This window comes from Haemaphysalis longicornis, unplaced genomic scaffold (genome assembly GCF_048455015.1).
Source record: "Haemaphysalis longicornis isolate Haplotype H1 unplaced genomic scaffold, Haemaphysalis longicornis Haplotype H1 scaffold_6, whole genome shotgun sequence".
NCBI lineage: Eukaryota > Metazoa > Arthropoda > Arachnida > Ixodida > Ixodidae > Haemaphysalis > Haemaphysalis longicornis.
The window spans coordinates 157545262-157557337 of NW_027526407.1; the positions used below are offsets into that span (position 1 = coordinate 157545262).

The following is a 12076-nucleotide window of genomic DNA, read 5'->3' on the forward strand; positions in this document are numbered from 1 at the left end:
CAAGGGCGCCGTGGGGAGCAGCCCCCGCTTTTTCCACTACCCAAGTATTCTAGTTCACTCTACCCAGAGCAAGAGATGCGTCGCATCTAATAACCGAATATGTTTTATACACATGTATATACTGGCTCATCCAGGCATCGCCGGGTACTGCCGGTAGTAAAAGAAAAGAATAAAAAATAAATAACCCAACGTGTTTGACTACTCCACAAGGATGCCGCGCTTTAGTAGACTATTCTGTCTGCCCATATTCCCCAGTGTGCAACATTGCGAGCTCTGAAGCAAAGGGCCAGTCCTCATATCGGAGAAATGTTGCCTCCGTACAACACACGGACGGAGGACAGGTAAGGCGTTCCGCGTGTTTTGAAGGCTGATTCATTTTCCGATGCCGCGGCATGAGGCCGACTGACAGAACACAGGAAGTTTCGGTAAGTCCCTGTGCTGACCGCGCGGCGTAGCGCGCGGTCCGCGCCTCGTACCATAGTGATAAAAAAAATTAGCAGTGGCTTCGCTCGGCTATGCCAGGATATACGTAGCGAGGGCGTTCAGCAATCCAATCCAGTCCAGTCACTGCTCCTCGCGCATACGCAGCACGGCTCTCCAGGAGCCACGCGAAACGGCTATCAAGCGGCTGCGGCGCAGCGTCAGACTTGGCTACTGCGCAACGGAGGCGCACGCGGCGATGACGTCACTCCTCTGGAATGCGCAGACCGGCGAATGTACAGACCCAATTCTGTACACACCCGTACTCTAAATCCTATACAATCCAATTTAATCCAATCCAATCCAAATTCAATCCAATGCTCCTCGCGCTTGCGCAGCACGGCCCTCCAGGGTCCACGCGAAACTGCTCAACCTCGGACAGTGTAGCTTACGCTACAAAATGCATGTCAGGGGTCCAAACCACTGATGAAGAAAGGCGGCTCCGCTTTGCCGAACGTGGCCAGTGTCACTGCGCCCGAGGAGGTCCGAGCCACAGGTCCTGGCGTACGTGCTGCTCGAAACAAAGTAAGCACCAGTGGTTGCGCCACCCGCGAAAAGAATTGGCCCCGAGTGGGCGGTACGGTGGCGTCGCTGTCAAATGCACGTCATCTTCACTGCCCAATCCCCTTTTTTTTTGTTCATCTTTAACGGGACCCTGCAACACTTTCGATAAACGCTTTCACTCTTTCCTTAGCGTCTGGAACCACTGCGAAAGCTATAGTCATTGCCGGCACGTAGCGGCACTGCGTGATTTGCTCGTCGCAGCAGATACGCCTTCCGTTTCTGCTTTGTTTTTGTGGCGTTATTTTTAAAATTGCTATCAAAAAGCGTTCTTTGCTGGAACTGAAGGAAAACTGACCAACAGCCGCTACATGGCCTTAATGACGTAATTCGATCCGTCGAAGAACGTCAACACCGGGAAAGAGTGAAAAATCTTTGGAGCGACTTTTATTTGATGGGCATAGAGCAATAATTTTTGGCTGGGGTACTTTGCGACCCCCTATTCTAAGTACTGGGTGTGTTGGGTGACTACATTCTGCAAGCATGTGAGATTTCAAGAAAAGGTTGACAAAAGTGTTGCAGGGTTCCTTTAATGTTAGGTGACGTAATTATGTGACAAGATGCGCAAACCGGTTGACTACGTTACATCCCTGGAAGCGTAACATGAGAGCTGGCAGCCAGCTGTGGGCCTTCTTGAAGGGTACAGGAGCTTCTGACGGCGGTTGTCATCGTCGCCGGGCCATCCACCTCACTGCGCCGTCGCAGCAGGTGGCAACTTGGTGAAACGTTTCGCAGCCAACGGGAAGCCTCGTTAGTCCTGTGGAGCCGCGTTTTGGCCAACCGAGCCGAGTAACGCGTGAGTGATGTTCACGCACTTGTATATAGCCCCTACCGCTCGAGATGCGCGCGCATCAGGTCAAGAAGAAGCTTTGGGGTCGCGTTCTCTTAGGCCTTTCTCTGTGCAGAGGATTGCCCTTTGCAAATTCAAGGGGAAGGAATTTATCTTGGTGCCTAATACTCCTTAAGTACCGTGGATGAGAAAGTATTATGGCTTTCTCTGGTGATGCCTATCAAAGACTGCAAGTGGTGCACCGTTTCTTCGCTTTCTTTTCCTCGTTTTTTTCAGCCACACCGGCTACACTTGAAGCCACTGTCCTCCAAACCAATTCTCCGTGGTTGGGGCACACCGGCTCTATTCACTTTCACCGGTCACGCGACATGACGACCAAAGAATCGCACGCACTCGGCCAACTCTCGCTCCGCCGTTTCCAACACGGCGGTAACTCGCTCAGCTTCTACTCTGGAGATCCAGGCTCCAAACTCCAATGTGCCCAACTTCCTCTTCACACTATCGTATTTATACAATCGAAATTAACACACTTTGGCACCAATTGGGAAGTGTTTTTTGCTCCTCGCAGCGGCTTCCGTTTTCTATACCGCAAAATGAGGCATTGAGGGCTTTCGCCAACGAAGAGAACATCCTCAACGCCGGCAAGAATCTCAAAAAAGAGAGGAAATAAGGTTTAACTGATCACACGATGCCTCGCGTGTTTCCAGCTTAGAACAAACGGAGCGCGGGCTCGTCGGGAAGAGCGTCCCGGCGCAGCGAGAGGGAGAGCGCCGGAAGGAGAGAATCTTTCGATCCGCGCATGCGCATCGCCTCGCGCCGTGGTGGTCGAGGCGCAATGGCGGCACGCTCGAGGAGCTGGGGCAGCGACGGACACTGGAAGCGGCTCGCCTTCAAGGTGAGCCCCGCGGCGAGAGTCCGGCGACAGCGCGCGCGAATCGCGGCCGGGGCTACTGGCTGCACTAAATGTGCGTGCGACGCGTTCGCAACGGGGCTCGGAAGAGCCACGCAGGCGAGTGCGCAAACACTTGTTGACGACAGGAGCAACAGGGCTGGTGCCCTCCGGCGTGGCTGGCAAGTGGCGCCCTGATGAACCGGGGCCCGGTTCGCCCAGCGCAGGGAAAAGGTGCACGGTCGCGTCGGCACGCGGTGCACCGTCCGCAGATCCTAGAGCGCTGAAGGACCTCCGCCGGCACCTGTCGGGAAATGTGCAGGTCTAGAACGGGTTCCTATTCGCTTTCCTTGCTTCTCCTCGCGCTTTTCCGGGCGCTGCTGCTGTTACTTGGCATTCGTCTTTCAAACGGCTTTGTGCGCTCATGGCAAAAGGCATTCAGGAGGCCGTAACGATCTTGCTGGGAAGTTCTCACTCCGCTCACCCATTTCGACGACCTGACTCAACGGGGCCCGAATATTCACTAAATTCTACTCCGCCTCTGCTCGTGATGAACCGTGTCTCTAAAACAGCTGTTCACTAGCCAGGTAAACATTTTGGGAAGGTTGTCTTGAATTGCGCTGCTCGAATTGTGTCAGAAATCCGCCACCTCACAGTGAGCGCAATTTCTCAATGACATGTTTTAATACTCCATAGTACGTGTTCTGGTACTTCTCTGTGATAGAGTTTAGTTAGCGGCCACTTTTCGTATTCCCCACATAGAACTAAGCCCTCAAATTGAGCCTTGGCTTCAGTTCTTCTTGTATTGGTATTGCATGGGTATTGGTACTATATGCAGTATCGCATGGAGTTCTAAATCAAAATCTGTTCTAATAATATATTCTAATTTACAAACAGCACCGCTGCGTTGGCTATAAGGTTTTTTTTCCCGCTTTCTTTCTTTTCTTTCTTTTCTACCCGACATTCTGGCTCAGTGGCTGCGCGTGATGTCGCGGCTTCGATTTCCGGCGGTCGTTTTCCTGATGATGGCGAGCAAAAAAGAGCCCTTGTGTCGAGATTAAAGCGCGCGTTCACGATTCATTCACCTTCATCTGCGCCCCTCGACTATCACAGCTCAGGTGTGGTTGTGCACAAGAAACCTGACTTCGGCTTTGTAACTACAAGTCACAACAGGCTTATACGTCCACTATAGTATCTGCGCCTTGCCTGATGACACCCCCGTTTTCCAAGTTGTTGTCTATCCACAATCAAAATGCTCACATCATATTCCTTTAATTTTCTAAACGAACTTTTTCATGTCGTTGAGGTTTTTTAAGTTTTGATTTTTGGTTGCAGTATCGAACCAAGATTTATTGATACTGCTCACTTATCCCATCTTGCTAAAATGTGTGTAAAATATCGCCTAATATCTCTGGAAAAATATCATTAAGAAGCAACTTAATAGTTGCTTCATTGCTGCACAGCCGAAGAAATTATAGTTTAAGCGCCAACATTTCATTCCGCCAATTTTTTGTCGCCCAGCGGTTGTGCACAGGGTGCGCTTTATGTAGTTTTCAGTGGACTGCAGGATAGTCTTTCCCACACATGGGTTTATACAGCAACAACAACAACAAAAAAACCTTACACAGCGAGCATATTTACTTGGCGCAGGAACCCGGTAACGAAAGCAAAAACAGAACGCGGAAAGAATGCGGAAACGCGGAAACAACAGGGGACCAGAAGAACGTTCCCACTTGAATGACGTCTTTTGGGAGACGACCAGTGTTGAGATACACTAAATTAAGTAACACCATTCGTGTATCGCCCTTTTCCTCCAATAATTAACGCAATTGGAAATTCTGCTCCACATCACTCATCTTCACATTAACGCGACGTCATCATAGAAAATTCATAGAATATCATTGAAAAATCGACACCTTTAGACAGGATAAAAATGACCGTACGCGCTCCGAGCTCGCCACACCTTCTTTTACTCCACTGCAGAAGGCATGTCTAACCTTTCTGGCTAACGTATCTGGCGAACAGGGAGGTAACTTTTTTGGCGAACGTGGAGGTAACCATTAATAAAAACAGTGCAAAGGACGGGACACAAGTGAAAACTGACGACTGAAGTTTAATGAAAGAAACAAAGACATATAAAGGGAAATACAACGCATGTGGAAAACAAGAATGACAACAACATGAAAAGCAAATCCGCGAGGGTAGGCCGGAGAAGAACCCGAACAGAGAAAAAGAAGGAACGGCCATCATTCCATACCTGCAGCTGTTTCCCACAAGCTGATGAAAACGGGAAGAAAGTGTGGCGTAAGAGGTGTTTCTCGGCCCCAAGAAGCTTTACCGGCTCTGCAGAAATGTGAACAGCGGTGACCAAAGTTTTGGTCGCTGTGTGGTTAGGCATACAAATTCCTACACGGGATGCAGGAAAGGTGTTGTGTCGTCCCTCTGTCCTGCGACGAGTCGTACGTAGGGCAGACGGGGCGTTGTATTAATGACCGCCTGCGCGAGCATGCAAACTCGCTCAAGAAGTTTCAGGGCAGCAATCTGGCACTCCATTGCGGGAAGCACAAATGCTCACCGAAGAACCCGGACCAGCGCTCACGTGAAATTTCGGAGGCGTTTACTATCTACAAAAAGGGGGACTCTTGCGTCAGCATGCCATCAATCGCTCTGCATGCTAAAGAGATTAACTATTCAGGTGGTGTGACTGTCGTGGGTGATACCACGGAACAGAAATCTTAGTTTTTCATGATGTTGTCATTCTTGTTTTCCACATGCGTTGTATTTCCCTTTATGTGTCTCTGTTTCTTTCATTAAACTCCAGCGGTCAGTGAGCGCCCGTCCCTGCCTGTTTTCACTCGTGCCCCGTCCTCTGCGCTGTTTTTATTAAAGGTGTTGTGCCACCAAATTTTAAGTCTGTAAAAAGCCTGCTGTAGGCTTTCTCTGTATGTAAGGACCATCAACACGAAGTGCCAGGTGCAGCAAGCGCCTAATATATATTTTAATTCGCTTCTAAAAAGTATCTAAAAGCTCTTCTGGAAATCGGGACCCATCGCTAGCGCCACTAACCATGACGTCAGTGAATTGCCAGCATAACAAAGTTTGTGACGTCACACCACGTTAGCGACTCGAGCGACGTCAACGTGGACTCCAGTTACCACAGTTTGTTTGGTCGCTTGGTCGTATCAGACATATCCCCAGTGCACTTCCTTTCCTTTTCACCGGAATCACCTAGTAGTAGTAGTAGTAGTATCAGACACACTAGGCCGACACGACGGCGACGACAACGCGACGGCGACGCCGACGAGTCGCCAAACCATCGTCCAACTGCCGAATTGCCAGACCACGTTGTCACACTGCGTCGACGGCAACACAAACACGTCGGCCGATGTAAAGTCGCCGTAGTTTGACTGACTCGCCGACCGAAGACGCCAACAAAACCGGTCGCCCGACTGGTCGCGCAACGCGTCGCCGGGAATCTACCGAGAAGCGAAAACTGCGCCCCGACAACATTCGTGCATCCCAACCTTAGAATTCAAATTCAACCTTAGAATTCAACAACATCCCAACCTTAAAATTCAGACGCAAAATCCAAAGATTAAAATTTCTTTACCTTCTCAAGAATAATAAATTGTCAATGAGACCAGAACAATATATCCAACCACTCACCGCTCGCAGAACACGACACCGGCATGCCGACTCCCTAACGCCCTTCAATGCTAGAACTAACATTTTTAAATTCTCCTTTTTCCCGCGCACTGTAACCAAATGGAATCAATTACCAGCATCATTTGTAAATAGCATTGACTCAATTGACCATATTGTATCTTGACCTGTATTGTTAAAGTGTGAAATTTCTTTCTTATTCATTATTTGAGTTATGTCCTTGATCTTCGCGCTTTTCATGTTCTTGATCTTCTGTTGTCCATATTACGAGCTTTGTAATTATGTCCCTCCTGCTTGGGCCCTTCACTGGGCCTGCAGTATTATGTAAATAATAATAATAATGAATGCGGCTCTATTTTGTTATTTTATGGAGTTTAATAAACTCAGTAAAGTCCATGAAGCTCATACAACTCAATACTAGCGCTAATGCGATCCGTAGTTGGCGTTCGACGCTTCGGCCGTGCTCTTCGGCAACGCCGCTACCCCGGAGCTGTAAACTGCATATGCGTGTGCGATCGGCTCGCCTGTAGAAAATATAAGGTCAGTTTTGTGCAGAAGAGGAGTTATGTAGGGTAATTTGGGTAATAAGAGATCAATATCGGCCAGGGTTTTTCACGTAAAACGTAAAACCAAAGTACGGCAAGCACTATCCCTACAGTGCGAAATCGCAGTGGCAGCCGGGCACACTTATTTTTGCGAGCGCTTTCGCGAAGGAGCAGAGTTGATGGCGACAAGCTATTGCGGAGGCTTCGCGGAACCTTGACGCGCAAGCGCTATTTAAAAAATTTCAGTTTACCAGCCAGGAATTCTGTAAACTAGCTAGTAAACACCGACGTACGACTCGAAGGATGGGTCTTCATCTATTACACCGGCTATTACGCGACGCAGTACAATTTGTCCGGTGGTGCAATGGTCTCGCGCGTCGCGCCCGCTCGGTCAACGTTGCGGGTTCGATTCGCGGCGGGGGAAGCTTTTTTTTTTCTTTTTTTTAGCGGTTTTTTAAGGGGCATGGTTTGCATATCCAATTGCATTTCCATGGCTTGCACATCCATGGTTTTCATTTGTCTGCATCCGAGGATGCAGACAGAGTCCGTGTCGGAGCTGTCGCGGCTTGACATGAGGAGTCGGCGTGTTTACGTCCGTGGTGAAGCACGTGTGTGCGGGAGCAGACGCCGCAGTAAAGTCGCAGCGTACCGCAGCGCCGCATGGTAGACACACGTGGCAGGGCGTCCTCGCAACACTGTGACGTCACTGCTTGAATCGGCGCCCAGAAACCGAAACCGAATCCTGTTCCCATGAATCGTGCGATAATAAATTTTTTACTCAGAATATGTGCATGTGAGAGCATGTATCATGCTTTCTAAAGAAATATCAAACGTTTGCAACAAAGAATGCACAAGCAACAAATTTGGTGGCACAACACCTTTAATGGATTCCTACCGACTCGCCCAGCTTCGCACTCTCGTTCATGGAGGTAACATTTATATCGAACAGGGAGGTAGCGTTCAAATAGCCAGATGAATCGCGCACGTAACACCGCTGCTCTGCTCTGCACTGCTCTGTTTCATCCGAGGAGCACGTGAAAAACAGGAGCACGCGGAATAAATGATGCGCGGAGTGAGTGAGTGAGTGAGTGAAAAGACTTTATTTGATTATCCGGCGGACGACTATCATAGCCCCACGAGGGGAGGCTCATCGCGAGGCGGCCGGCCACACATCATCTCGGCGTGGCGTCCTTTACTCGGCGAGCAGCCGTCACTACTATCGGCCAAATGGCACCCGCGCCTGCTCTTGTGCTGGGGTGGTAGCGAGCACCTGGCGCTTTCGCTCGGGCGCTGCTTTTCGAGGGCAGCCGAAATCCACTGGACGGCCCGTGTCTGTTGTTCCCGTTGGGCGCTTCCCGCAGCGGCCGCAAGCCACGGCGGGATCGTCGTCACTGTCCGTGCCTCCCTCGGATTTTGTTCACAGTCCCACAAAATGTGGGCCGCAGTAGCCCTTTCCGATGCACACACCCGACACAAGTCACTCACATATACGCTAGAGCACACGTGTTTCATGAGCACCGGCGTGGGTAGCGACCCAGTCTGTAGTTGCCGGAACGTCACCGCCTCGCTTCGGGTCAGGCCCGGGTGAGGCGGGGGCATAGTCCTGCGCCCTAGTCTATACCAGTTCAACACTTCACTATACTCCGTCATCCTGTCTTTGGCTTCGCACCACCACTCCTTCGTCGAGTCGGCCGGTTGGGCGGATGCGCGGAGTAAATTTTGCTCGTTACGTATTCTTGGCATGACACGGCTGAGGCACCAAATCGACGTTCACGTTTTGCTACGTGTGTGAATGCGTGGACACGCTTCACAATACGTGATTTGTTCTCCCAGTTCAGTTCGAACGTCAGTATCCCCGGGCGAGGTCCCATTGGGACTTCCTGTACGAAGTTTATGTCCCGAGTAGGCAGCAGAATCAGTGAAATGTAAAAAGCAGAAAGCCGTCGGAAGGAAGCGCCAGAAATAAATTATGAGTGGGTGCCGATTGGTCAGTACTTGGCTCGAAATAAATGAAACTTCTGCAGAATGAAGAACTGGCCTATGCATACTTGGCGAAATAGCGCGATAAATTGGAGGCGAACACTAGAGAAACAGAACAAGCATAACTATGAACTAAAACATCCCATAAAAAACGTCACGAAACCATGTATTTTACAGCGAAGTATTTGCACTGTTAGACCAAGAAATCACACTTTGAAATAGGCACTTCACAGTGTAAAAATGTCGAATGTACTGATTGCAAGATACAGGGTCTGCGAACAAAAGTACCTTGCTCAAAATAACACAAATAGCTCCATATTAGACAGTGAAGCTCCAAATAGCTCCAAATTAGACAGGTCATTTCTAGTTTTATTTTTCATGATGTGAAGGTGGGTTGCTTAAAGACAAAATGAAACTTTGTTAAATTTTAACTAACTCAGCTCTATTTAAAAGCTGAAGGCCGTTTTTAAATAAAAAAAATATACCTAATATTAAAAAAACTCGAGACCATTCTGTCATGCGAATGTGGACGACCAGCCAACCTGTGAACTCGTTGTAACTGATGAAAGACGATCATCGTGGCTTTGTTGTTGCCACTGATATGTACTGTTAGGCGTACTCTCATGGTGCAGGAGCATTCTTGGGCAGTGCCACATTGATACGCGTACGCCGCAGGTTGGTCGGTTGCATGAGCCGGATTGGGGGGCATCTCAAGTCAAATTTCTCCAGGGCGGCACAAAACACGTGCACCACACAGTTTGTGGCCGCGACACATCCGCAATTAAATCAGCATGCGACCCCAAGGGCAGTGTCATCGCAGCTAACCGTGGGGGAAAGGACAGTCTGAGGACACCTAAGCTCTCCTTAGCTAAGGGTTCCGAATGCCAAAAGAACACCTGAGACGCTTTGCTTCAGCTTCGCGTTCTGCAATGACTCTGATCTCTCTCGCACGGTGCCGCTATATGCCGCTATTGTGAACTAGAATACTGTTCCCTTCCATACCGCCAGAGGGAGCGAGCGCCTCGCTGTGCGGGACACTACAAAGACACGCGAATACGCGCCAGTTTCCATGTAAGGACATTGAAGTACGCATGAAAACCCAACTCGATGCAGCTCTGCCGTAAAAACTTTAAAATTTTGGGAGGCACGATGCCAGCAGTGGCCTAATAGGGGAAGTAGAGACCGGAACTTCAGGGGCAAATTGCCTATTTTCTCCTCGAGTCCGTACCAAGCCTACTTAACATATACCTGTGAACTAAGGGAAGGGGAGCAGTTTAAGCAATAGTTTGTTGTGCCTACAACTGCCTATTTTGACTATGTGCACACATAAGGACGTTTAGCACCTAAAATGCCTTTTTTGTATTATATATGCCTTATTTGGTTTTTCGAATCGATGGTCTGCAAGGACTGTTGTCGCTTCAGAAACCGCAACAGGATAGTGAAAATTTAAAGCGCAACAAATTTAGACACAAGACGAATGACACAGGGACAAGCGCTAATGGACAAGCGAATGAGCGCTTGTCCCTGTGTCATTCGTCTTGTGTCTAAATTTGTTGCGCTTTAAATTTTCACTATGGAGTACCAGCTCGAACCCTCACGTTGTTACGCAACAGGATGTTCGTCGCACCCGGTATGCGACAAAAATCTGTGAGCCGTGCCGAACAAGCCGAGAAACGCAAATCGTGCACGAGCCACCGCCACCACGACCTCGCCACATCGGCGGAGCCGCCAGAGGCCCTCACGCGCCGACACCGCAGCTTTCCTGACCGACGTCACCCCTGTCCACACGAGCGTTTTTTTTCTACGTCGTTCTGACGCGCTGTGTCTGCGGACCAACGGCGATAACTTTTGCCCATGTGCCCTACACATTGATAAAAAACAAAAAAAAAAGAAGAAAATGAACGTGAAACAGCCGCGCACATGTCACTCGAGGCCGAAGACGCCGCCTAAGGGAAAACCACGTGCAAATCTGCCACACCAAAATGCTAAGGTGACGCCACGAACACGTGCACAGGGATCCGCCAATCACGGGAACACCACCAGAGGGAAAGATGCAGCACGTGTAGGACAAAGCAGGAACGAGAAACGGAGCTTATAGGAATGAGCATCTGGGCCCTTTTGAAGTACTCTAGCCTTCACAGCCGTCATTTGCCGTGCCGTGTAACGTTCCAGGGAATTTGGGAACCCAGCAATGAGGGAATTAGTTGAAAAGAATGTTGCGTGCTGTCCAATACTGATAATCAGTATACAATGCATAGTTCCTGAATGGTGTTAGCTTCCGTGTTCATTTGCTTCTGCAGAACAGAATAGCCCAGTAATTTGTACGGAATTATGGCACTTCCCTGTACTATCTGTGGGATTTGTCGGTGCTATGAAGAGCTGAGGAGGTCGTTCTGCTCTGTCAAGGAATAAACGCCTGCAGTTAAGATCGTTCTCCAGTCTGCTGTTGTGTTTTTAGGAAGCAATTACGGATTGCGCCTCCTCTAAAAAACTCGGCTAAGCGCGGAAAACTACTACAAATACTCTCGCCGGTGGTGCTAACATCATTGCAGACGACAAAAGCGTTGCAGCCGAAATTATTTACAACTCGCTACACTTGAACGTGACTGGGCACATAAGTGTGCTTATTTCACGCTCTTAGCAGAAATCATTTCTGCAGCTGATAGCTTGGGCGCCAATCTAAGAATGTTGAGCTCATTTCGAAGGTCCAGGACAGATCCACCCCCACCCCCAAAGTGCCGGTTGCTGATAGAGCCATTCCTGTCTGACAATCTGCCATTCTGTGTGGAATAAAATTCCTGGATTCCCTGTGCGAAAAGAACTGCCGAAGGTTCTGAGCATCAAACATTCTGATATTCCACATAAATGATGTCATGGAGCGCTCCGAATAACAAACAAGCTCCACCAACTTCAGTGAACGTTGAGTGTGGTCTTTCGTACACATTGTATATACTGACCGAAATAAATATATTAACCCAAATGAGATGCAACTTCACGCCGCCAATCAGTGAGATGAATCTGGCTTCTCATGGCTTTGGCGCTTTTTATTTATGGTCGAATCACTGCGCATTTCGTGTAAATCTATTAAATTACTTTTTTAGAGTACGAGTCTTGTCTGCTGTTCTTACTGCAAGTCAAACATTCGTCGTAAAATGTGCAGCGGATGTA

The 12076-nt window shown here is 49.0% G+C and overlaps 1 protein-coding gene across 1 annotated transcript in view; it reads left to right on the plus strand.

The window, feature by feature from the left end:
• The first annotated feature begins 2643 nt into the window (after positions 1-2643).
• LOC144141227 (synaptotagmin-5-like) overlaps positions 2644-12076 on the plus strand; it is a 106775-nt gene continuing 97342 nt past the window's right edge. Inside the window, exon 1 of the mRNA XM_077672783.1 lies at positions 2644-2726. Coding sequence (XP_077528909.1) covers positions 2667-2726 — 60 coding nt within the window. The 5' untranslated portion in view covers positions 2644-2666. The remainder of the gene's footprint in view (positions 2727-12076) is intronic.